At 40.4% G+C, this 11495-nt stretch overlaps 1 protein-coding gene across 1 annotated transcript in view; it reads right to left on the bottom strand.

Annotated features, from left to right (window-relative positions):
• Positions 1-10818, bottom strand: part of LOC121545284 — a 12347-nt gene extending 1529 nt beyond the window's left edge. Inside the window, exons 1-11 of the mRNA XM_045208400.1 lie at positions 10684-10818; positions 6085-6299; positions 5573-5716; positions 5168-5282; positions 3657-3858; positions 2602-2743; positions 2170-2325; positions 2034-2089; positions 1732-1907; positions 1223-1623; positions 266-362 (exon numbers count right to left, since the gene is read on the bottom strand). Of these exons, the coding sequence (XP_045064335.1) occupies positions 266-362; positions 1223-1623; positions 1732-1907; positions 2034-2089; positions 2170-2325; positions 2602-2743; positions 3657-3858; positions 5168-5282; positions 5573-5716; positions 6085-6299; positions 10684-10818 (1839 nt within the window). The remainder of the gene's footprint in view (positions 1-265; positions 363-1222; positions 1624-1731; positions 1908-2033; positions 2090-2169; positions 2326-2601; positions 2744-3656; positions 3859-5167; positions 5283-5572; positions 5717-6084; positions 6300-10683) is intronic.
• Positions 10819-11495: the final 677 nt, after the last annotated feature.

Raw genomic sequence — 11495 nt, 5'->3', positions numbered from 1 at the left:
AGGGAGATGAACCATCCAAGAAGGTTTTCCTAATACTGGATCAACATCCACAATCAACCATTTGGATCGATATTTCATTGAAATAATGTGAAATACACATTTATCACAGGTTGAAATCTGTGTCTAAATAAGACAAAATCTGTGCATTTTGATGACTTCAGGTAAATTCCATATTGATGCAACATGATTATACTCTAATAAAGTGAGTAAATATAACTAAGAAAGAAAGAACGTTAAGTAAACTCATTTTGATGTTAAGTTTTACCTGATCGTAGCTCCCAGTGAATTTGAAGGCCTGGACCTCAAAGTAGAATTGGGTTAGGTTACCGGGATAAACTTTGACAGTCTCATCCTTTAGACACCTTCATTGAAAAAGAAAGAAAGAAAGAAAGAAAGAAAGAAAGAAAGAAAGAAAGAAAGAAAGAAAGAAAGAAAGAAAGAAAGAAAGAAAGAAAGAACATTTTACTAAGACAGGATGGAGACAAATTAATTCATGATTACGTTTCGCAATCTCTCAGTCCCATTTTAAGCTTGACAATAGCATGTTGTGCTGCTCTTAGTCAATGGACTGATATACAAATAGCGCTTGACAATAGCATGTTGTGCTGCTCTTAGTCAATGGACTGATAGACAAATAGCGCTTGACAATAGCATGTTGTGCTGCTCTTAGTCAATGGACTGATAGACAAATAGCGCTTGACAATAGCATGTTGTGTTGCTGTTAGTCAAAAGGCTGATAGACGAATAGCAATTGTGGAAAACAAAACAAATTGTTAGGGAAAACAAAGCAACATTGTTTACCATTTTGGAATACGACATTATGTTGACTGTTACCTGTTGTTCACACATTCTTTACTCTTGCAGGTGAACAAAATAAGATTTGCATTGAACATTGCGTTTATATTTTGTTCAATGTAACCGGTCATTCTCATAATTTTTACTCTAAAGTGTGAACAAAACAAGATTAGCATTTCAAGCCACATAATGCAACAGGGGTGGTAAACCAGGAAACATGTCGTGTACTTCCTATGCTGCCTTGGGTGTGTAATTGTTTGTCATGCAGGGCTCCCTAGTAAAGGAGGCCTTGGTCTCAATGGGACTCCGCCCTGCCTAAATAAAGGTTCAATATGTAAGAAAGACAGTACGACGGGCAGGTTCCTGCTATTCCTCTTTCACAGCTTCAAGCCCACAGCCCTTTTGTGCGACCCCCCCCCCCCCTCACCCGTCTTTGATGAGGTCGTAGAAGACACTGCTGCTGGCGCTGTCATCAGGGGTGGCTTTGCAAGACTCCACCAACAGCTGTACCTTGGGCAGATCAGACTGGGCCTGGATGCCCATGTAGAGCTTGTCCATCAGCTTCACCTTCACTGGGTAAGCACTGGGATCCACCTTCTGGCTGAACTTACTGTCCCTGAAGACCTCAAATGTGTAGCCGAAGCTACCAAAGTTGGACTGGGTGAACATGTAGTTGGAGCTGTGGATCTGGTAGTAGTTGGAAAAGCTGACAGTCTTGGGGTACCGGCAGGAGAAGACGATGTTGATCCGGTTACGTCGCGTGATGGTTGCGTTGACCGCGTCGAAGGAGTTGATTTCGTTTTTGAACACCATGAAGTCACCTGCATCCTAGATAGAGGAGGAGAGAGAAACCAGATTTAGGAAGACAAGAAGCAAAACACAAGAGAGGAGAAAGAGAGGGCATGCCTCCAAGTATGTGATGTGTGTGTCTCATACCTCCATCTTTGTGCCACAGGAGTTGAGTGACATGGTACCCATGATGTGTGTTTGGTTGGAGTTCAGGGAGCAGGAGGAGTCTGCTAGCCGCAGCCACTTCATGTCCACCTCAGGCAGATAGGCCTTGCTCACGACGATGGTGATTCTATTCGCTGTGCACGAAACATTCGCCTCACCTGTACCCAGAGGAGATGAGGGGTTATGTGTGTATCATCATGTTAGGATTGGATCTTACCCTATATCACACATGGAAGTCTATCTAGCAACAGTGCAATGATTGGACGTGGTGAAAATCAACTGACCTGTAAGTGCGAGGCCTTTGGCCACCGCCACAACCACACATCTCATCTCTGATTGGCTGAAATTAAGAACAACAATGACCACAGAACAACACCAACAACAACCACAACAACTACTGTAAATGTCCCTTCAACGTACCTCTCATTTGTCTCGGCAGTGAAACAGATGGGAATGTTTTGTTTCAGGTGGCTTTCCTGCGGGGTCCAGCCCAGGAAGAGCCTCGTGACACCAAAGCCCTCATCCTGGATCTTCTTGGTCATGTTGGGAGGGCCGCTGACCTGGAAGTCAAATATCCTTAGAGGAAGCAGAAAGACAGAAAAGTTACAACCCCTGGACAAGCGTGAGGATGCCAAGGAGTATTTTGTTCATATCAAACTCTGTTCATCTCATTCATGTTCCGGTTTTTCATGTGCTGTTCAAGCTGGTTTCAAGTTCAGTTTCAGATAGATTTTTTTTAAACTAGCATTGCTAAGTGCTGTGGTCTCTGCAGTCAGTCCAGAGGTAAAACAACAGGGGAAGTCAATGGAGTTTTGGACAGTAAGGGGATGTAGGTGAGAGAGGTACTCTTACTTGGCATGGGCGGTTTTTACTCGGGCATCGAGCTGGTACAGGTGACCCACAGCAGCATGATGGACATCCCCATGTGAAGGTGTCGGAGTCAAGAACTGTGGTCGTATGTAGCCAGGGAGACAGTTGGGCAGAGTTGGCTGGACTAAAACCCACAGAAAGGACATGTTTTAGACATCTAGTAGGTGTGTTAAAAGGGGGCAATTGCTACATCTGGGATTGCTACATCCATTATTGGACTATTAAATTATTGATACATAGACATTGATTCTTGAAGACTATAACTTATATAAATGCCTCAGGAGCTTAGTTCAACTGTCTTAATAAATCACTACCCAAAATACAAGCTTGTTTCACTATTGTTTGTGTAGCTTCATAACATGGTTAAAGCTATCATTTTGATCTCATGGATGGCGAGTCCTTGTATCCATAGCTATCATTTTGATTTCATGGACGGTCAGTCCTTGTATCCATAGCTCCGTCTATACATTTGAGAGTGGTTGCGTTTCTCCAGCCCCATCCTTCAGCTGTTTACCAAAGAAAGTGGCAGGGTGTCCGCTTTGTTGTTGTTGGAATCCCAGATTGCCCCTTTAGAGGATCCACAGGGACATACATGTCTGTAAACAATGACTGACAATGACTTCGGACTAAATTGTTGTGGGATTATATTCTCAGGGGCAGTAGGGTGTTTGTTTTTTGCTAGATTGATAGCATTTTGTGCTGCTCTCAGTAAATAGAGGTAGATTGTAGTTAGGGAGATTAACACCATGTAGGCTGCCATTTTGGAATGCATCATCATCTCTACTGTCATTCCACCAGGTGAACAAAACAAGATTTGCATAAACAAACTAAGATTTCAATTTTCAAACCTGTGCCACTTTTCCAAAATGCAACTCAAATTCTGTTCTTTTTTTTTGACAAATGATTATACGTCACTGATGTGTACATATTATACGACTAGACAAAACGCTATACAAATCAAATGTAATTAAATTGATTGGTTGGTTCACTATGCCAAAATGAGGCATTCAACTGTGAGAGTGATACATGCTACTTACTCTCCACAGCAAACTGCAAGGGCACGCGGCTGAACGGGGTCGGAGTTGGGTTATTGACAGAGGACTCGTTCAGGGCCTTCCTGGTATAATTTGATTTATATCCCGTCATGTTGACATCGACAGCGGGGTGGTCCTGCAGCAGGATCTCAAATACATGCACCCCTACAACCAACAGGCCTGTGGCATGCAGAGTACACTGGACCTGGAGGGATCAGAAGATACAGTGAAACCTGGGCCCCACCTTCATAACACTGCTGATCTAGGAACAGGTTCTCCCTGTCCACGTCATCCTATTCATTATGATCTAAAATGGAAAAGCTGATTCTAGATCAGTGCTCAAGTGGATTGAATGGGATATAATACATAATAATGAACAGGGGTCTTTCACACTAGACCAGGGATCTTCAACATGTTCTTGCCCAGGGTCCCCCTCCCAGGCAAACCAGGGACCAACATCATACGTTAGCAAAAAAACGTTGTTTTTTTTCTTCACATCAGGTAAATGATAATGGCAAGGAGAAGTAATCAACGTTTTAAAATGAATCGATTTGGTAGATCGTTTTCATTATTTTTGACCTCCCCACATTATAATTGGAAGATGAAGTGTAAACTTTAACATAGCCCTATTAGCTAGAACGGTAACTCCAAACACATTTTCGCTAAGAGCAGCTGTTTATCGGGGTTAAACAAAGGTTAGCCATGTGTTGGCAAAACATTATGTCCACGTCAAGAAAGCTTACCAGCAGCCAGCGGCGCCTGCCGCACTTGTAGCCTATGCCGCGTTCACGTGCTATCCGAGTTATCGGAAGTGGGACAATTTCACTTGAAAGACCCTCCAAGTCGGAATTACAAGTGGGAAACTTGGAGAAGATGTTGTTACCCGAGTTGCCATGTTCAACCAAAAGATGACAACAAATCCGTTTTTTTGACAATTACCAACGTTATCAATGAGGATAATGTAGCTAGTTTGACCATATCGTCAATGTTAAGCAAACTAGCTAACTTTATTATTAGCAACGTTAGCTTATCAAGCTAGCTAAAATCTTATTGGTTGAAGAATTATTCCACCTTCAAAGGCACGTGAACACATTCATGTCGGACTTACGACATCCCACTTCCCAGTTTCCCATTTCCCACGAGCACATGAAGCCACCCCTATTGGCGGGTGCTTTTTTAAATCCTATGTCAGATACTCCAGTGAGTGTAATTGGATCCCATGAGTGTAATTTGCTCAATTTTAGGAGTTGAGAAAAAGTTGACATCATTAGAAAGAAGATATTCTCCTCTTTTCTACTGTGGGTATGTAATAAGACATTTTTTTATTCTGTTGTTGCTAGCGATATTCATAAAAACATTGGGGGGGATTGTTCACATGCCTTTGAAGTGTAAACAATTCTTCAACCAATATGATTTTAGCTAGCCTGATAATACCCCATGCACTAAACCGTTAATAAACGGGCTTGATTGAATCTACATCAATCTGCAGGGAGGGACATTGTTTATTTTCTTACCCTGTCAAGTGTAATGTTGCGGTGTGTGACGTTCACAGGGAAGTGGCACCTCACGTCATCTCCATCCGGGTCATAGGCCAAGAGAGGAAGACTGGAAAAGCAGTTCTGAGGAACTCTACTCATGACATCACAGAGAGAAACAAAACACTTTCATTAGTAGATAATAATCACAGATAGCAGCGACATGACTGTGTTGTTATCTAGATGTAGAGTAAACTGAATATATTGTTTAACCTTTTAGACCACAGTAGAATTCTAGAATGCTGCTGTAGATTACTGAGACGGCCGCTATTGGTTCTAAAGGGTTAATAGGGCTCAGTTTGAAATATGCCACTAAGTTTAGTAGGTGGTTGTTTGGCAGAAACTATTTTTGATACATTCAGTTTGCTTCCCTCATGGTCCTACCGTAGGGTTGGGACAGTTGCCGTGACAGGAGGTGTGTTTTGGGTTGGCGGCCCCGGGCTAACCCGTAACCCCAAATCCACCTCGGTGTGCATTGTCCAGTTGGTCTTTCCATTGACATTGGAGCCCCAACAGCAACCCGAGTCACTACAAAGAGAGGTTGAATCAGTGCATTGAAGTATTAGATTAACATGACATCATTCATCAGTCTTTTCTAGCGATTCCATCCACATCATCAATATAACACAGTGCTCAGATTGCAATGCAATGTCTTTCCAACATTAAAATCCAGCAAAATGTTGTTTGATGGGATCGGAGCACGACAGACACAGCAACACTAACTATAGGGGGTTTGTGTGTGTGTCGGGGGGTGAGGCGTTAAGACGCCTAGATGACATGCTTATTACTCTTCAAAACAGCATTCAACAGATTACTTCCTGTCTCTAACACCCAAACACCCAGAGGCTGACATTAACCCCCCCTTCCTCCACCACACACAGAAAATCCAAGCTTACCTCAGAGTGTAGGATTGGGTTTTCTGGTCCCTAGTGAAGTTCCTAGTGAAGAGTCCCTCCGACTGGCACCAGAGGTTTTGGCCTGACTGGTCCTTGTTGGTTTGCACGACAGGTCCTTGTCGGTTTGCACTGCCATTACAGGAGCCGCTGGTGCACTCCCAGGAGAACTGCTGTTCACACCTGTCCCGGCCATTCTCACGATAGTGGAATTGTACCTGCCAGCACACAGGTCAGGGCCCATATTCACAGACAGTCTCAGAGTAGGAGGCTGATACAGGATCAGGTTTGCCTTTTAGATCATAATGAATAAGAGTATATGGACAGGGGGGACGTGATCCTAGATCAGCACTACTACTCTGAGAAGCTTTTTGATAATAGGGCCCTGATAGGGGAGATAGGTTGCATTAAGAATGATTAGAAACGGTTGAATCAAGATATAAAGAAGAATGGTTGCATCAAGATAGAAAGAATAATGGTTGCACCAAGATAGAAAGAATAATGGTTGCACCAAGATAGAAAGAATAATGGTTGCACCAAGATATAAACAATAATGGTTGCACCAAGATAGAAAGAATAATGGTTGCACCAAGATATAAATAATAATGGTTGCACCAAGATAGAAAGAATAATGGTTGCACCAAGATAGAAAGAATAATGGTTGCACCAAGATATAAATAATAATGGTTGCACCAAGATATAAATAATAATGGTTGCACCAAGATAGAAAGAATAATGGTTGTATCAAGATAGAAAGAATAATGGTTGCATCAAGATAGAAAGAATAATGTTGCATCAAGATATAAATAATAATGGTTGCACCAAGATAAAAAAAAATAAAAAAAGGTTGCATCAAGGTAGAAAGAATAATGGTTGCACCAAGAGAGAAAGAATAATGGTTGCATCAAGATAGAAAGAGTAATGTTGCATCAAGATAGAAAGAGTAATGTTGCATCAAGATATAAATAATAATGGTTGCACCAAGATAAAAAAAAAAAAAAAGGTTGCATCAAGGTAGAAAGAATAATGGTTGCACCAAGAGAGAAAGAATAATGGTTGCATCAAGATATAAAGAATAATGGTTGAATCAAAGATATAAATAATAATGGTTGCATCAAGATATAAAATAATAATGGTTGCATCAAGAGAGAAAGAATAATGGTTGCACCGAGATAGAAAGAATAAGTAATACATGTTTGATGTAATCTATTAATTAATCTTATGGAATGGTTCTCAAGTGTGCATTAGATGGTAAATGTACTGTAATATTGTCCCATTTCTCATGCTATTTATCAACTTGATGATCTTTCCCCCAATTTCTTCCAGCACCAAGTTTATGTTGAAAAGCTGCTAAATCAATTCCTTACTTTCATTGGATGTGGATTTGATTCGGCGTGTTGTTAATTTTTTTAATGAATTGCATTTAAGATTTTTCATTTGCAATTCTACTAACAGGAAATTACTTGGAATTGACCACAAACTACACTGTAAATCCCAAGGCATTTTTAACTCAAATACTTGTAGTAAGTTGAACTCAATGAAAAGTAATTATTTACTTAATGTTTAAGTAGTACTGACTCAAAACTAAATGATAAGTCACATAAACTCAAAATATATATATATTAATCTGGGAATTTGGGGAAAGTTACTGGAATTTTGCAACCGTACTTGCAGGCCTTATGTGGCCTGTAAACCATGAGTTTCAGGCCACTGTATTAGGGTAAAGCTAGGACTCATAATAAGGCCTGATGAGATATGTAATTTATTGTCATAAGGAGTTAATTAAAATGATAACATTCTCCTAGGAACTCATTTGGTGAAGGTCACAGGAATGAAAAAAGAACAAATTCAACAACCATGTCTCTGTCACTAACAAATACAGTAATGGGTGGTAACTCGACAATTCACTCCAAAAGGCAAGGCACAATGGGAAATTATATTGGAGGCGTGGCTTAGTGGGGGCATTACTCCAAATGTTCAAGCTGATACAACTAAAATCTGGATCCCTACAGGGTCACAGTGACTATATCACTTTAAGTTTATTGTACTTAGACATATTAAGTGCAATGAGTTTCCTCACAAGTTTTAAGTAATGACAGCACATTGGGGTTTACAGTGTACTGTCATCAACCCTAGCCATGTCCTTGTCTGTTGATTTTCTATCTTTTACCTGATACTCCACCAATCAATGAAGATTGGTCAGACATCTGTTCTACATGTCTGAACAGTTTTCTTTAACAGTTGCTAAAGAAAAGACATGGATGAACACGTGGCTTTCAGAATCAGAGCTGGTTTATAGATTATGTTTTATTGGAAGTGCATGCCAAACCTGTATGATCACATGTTCTACTGACATTCATTTTAATTTCCATGTAAAAAATAAAAATATTCCTCAAAAGTTATTAATTAGGCTACATCATTTCAACCATTTTAATGCATTGTGTGTGTTTCTTTTGCCTCCAGAAATTGTACATTTACCATGTGAAATGAGTTATGAGCAGTGGTGTAAAGTAACTAAGTACAAATATTTTTTTGATTAAAGTGCAGACTGTCAGCTTGAGTGAGAAAGTTATAGAAGCACAAATATCAGAATGCTAACCTCCCCTGTTATTGTAATTGTGAGAGGACAGCATGTCTTGGGGGTATGATATTTGTGTCTAACTTTCTCACTCATCACTATTCAGGATTCATTCAGGATTATCCATAATCATGGTAGCATGCACATAATGTAGAAGTGTTTAAAAACATATTTTATTCACAATAAAAGTGACTCCAAAATGACACAATACATTATTTACCATTCATTTCTATTAGCCACAAAATGATGTGAAACACAACCAAAACAAACAGCAAATGCATCCAACAAATGTGTAGAGTCACAAGCTTGATGTAGTCATTGGATGCTATGAATGTGGGACCAAATACTTAACTTTTTAATACTTTTATACACATACAAATGAATTTGTCCCAATACTTTTGCTCCCCCTAAAATGGGGGGACTATGTAAAAAAAAAAAAGTGCTTTAACAACTCGGAGAAAAAGCGCAACACAGACAGCAGCTACCTCTGTTCATCTCTCCGTGCCGGTTCATAAACTTTGGCTTCTAACAGGCTGCAGTCCAAACACATTATTTTTACCCCCTCAGCCTTCGCGCTAGCCTCTTTCCAGGGGAATCCCGGTCGAAACCGGATGCAGTTTGATTGCCATCTTAAGTGGAGGTCCAATTCACAAACATTGCCCCCTCGACCCTCGATTTAGCTCGAGGGAGCGAATGAAGCACTTTGATTAGTTGTGGGGTTGATATGACCCACAATTCAATGCAAACTGTAGTCATGTGTCAAACTCTGGTGGCCGCCAAGTGTCAAATGTAATCAACAATGCTGCATTTTCGGCATGTCAGACAAAATTATGAAGCAAGCGTGCTAAAAATATATACATATATATATATATATATAGAAGACATTGATTTTAGCTGTGGCAAATTGCCTTAGTCTTGAAGTGAGGAGCCTTTAAAACATAGCTAGATTCATAAACATATTTTTTGGAATTCTTAATTGTATTGGAATAAATGACCAAACGAAAACTAGCTAGCCAGCTATGGGTAACTGTAGCTAGCTACCTGAAAGGAGTGCTGCCTATGTACATTAATAGCTTTAGGTTGGTTGCTTTTAAGATCAATTTATAGATTTCCACCAAGTTTGCCTCTCCGATCATCACTCTCCCTCGCTTGGGCAAGGGACATTTAAGGTACACTCGGATGTGAAAACGTCATTCAAGGGCTGAGGGTTTGGGGCCAAGCGCTGTCAACTTTGAGTTTGGACTGCAGCCACAGCCTGTCCGCACGATCTGCGGTGTCCGCACGGATCTTAAATCCAGCCAGTTGAAACCGCCAAACAACATACCCGACCGCTCTGAGGTGTCTGCATGGTACTAAAACACACTGATGCAGCTTTTTGTATAACGGTGCAATGATAAAACTAGGGGGGAAAAAAATTCAATTTCAGAATGTGGGTGGGTCATGTCCCCCCCGTACCTGTAAAGAAAATATGTACTTTTTTACCCACATTTCCCTTGACACCCAAAAGTACTCATTTCGAATGCTTAGCAGGACAGGAAAATGTTCGGTTCTGGAACAAGCGGTCATCACTATTGCCTCGGATCTGTAGGACTCACTAAACGCAAATGCTTCGTTTGTAAATTATGTCTGAGTGTTGGAGTATGCCTCTGGCTATCCATACATAAAAAATAAAAAATAAAATTCGTGCTGTCTGGTTTGAAAAGGAATTTGAAATGATTTATAGCATTTACTTTTACTTTTGATACTTAAGTATCCTATATTATAGCAAGTACACTTACTTTTGATACTTAAGTACATTTAAAAGTAATAATTGTATGACTTTTACTCTAGTAGTATTTTACTGTATGACTTCACTTGAGTCATTTTCTATGTTTAATTTTACTCAAGTATGACAATTGGGTACTTTTCCCACCACTGGTTATGAGTGTTACAGTAGTAAAGGCACTGGCAGGTTTGGCATATACTTTGTAGACTATTTATTTACTATTTATTGCAAATCAAGTTATGCACTCGTAGGAACCTACCTCCCCTGTCCATTTCGAGTCCGGGGGAATGTATCCCGGCACTGTACAGCGCATAGTCCCACCATAGTACGTTGAATCGGTGCTGTGGCAGACGGCACTGCTGAGTACCAGCAGGAGCAGCCTACCAAGGTCCATGATGGCGTTCTCCTAGCCTATCTGTCTGTCCGTCTGATCATTTCCTTCAAGTGCCTCGTTCATATTCACTTATGTGGTAGAGGCGTGGAGTAGTTCAATAACTGGAATAACCGGATTTGTGATGCACTTCAAAGTATTTTAAACACATACAGTGGGGAGAACAAGTATTTGATACACTGCTGATTTTGCAGGTTTCCTACTTACAAAGCATGTAGAGGTCTGTAATTTTTATCATATGTACACTTCAACTGTGAGAGACGGAATCTAAAACAATAATCCAGAAAATCACATTGTATGATTTTTAAGTAATTAATTTGCATTTTATTGCATGACATAAGTATTTGATCACCTACCAACCAGTAAGAATTCTGGCTCTCACAGACCTGTTAGTTTTTCTTTAAGAAGCCCTCCTGTTCTCCACTCATTACCTGTATTAACTGCACCTGTTTGAACTCGTTACCTGTATACAGTGAGGGAAAAAAAGTATTTGATCCCCTGCTGATTTTGTACGTTTGCCCACTGACAAAGACATGATCAGTCTATAATTTTAATGGTAGGTTTATTTGAACAGTGAGAGACAGAATAACAACAAAAAAGGGATAGGCCACTCCAGAAAGACTGGCTATGCCACTCCAGAAAGACTGGCTAGGCCACTCCAGAAAGACTGGCTAGGCCAC

Source organism: Coregonus clupeaformis, chromosome 28 (genome assembly GCF_020615455.1).
Source record: "Coregonus clupeaformis isolate EN_2021a chromosome 28, ASM2061545v1, whole genome shotgun sequence".
Classification (NCBI taxonomy): Eukaryota; Metazoa; Chordata; class Actinopteri; order Salmoniformes; family Salmonidae; genus Coregonus; species Coregonus clupeaformis.
Note: the sequence above shows the minus strand (reverse complement) of the source record. Positions and strands in the feature narration are given on the sequence as shown.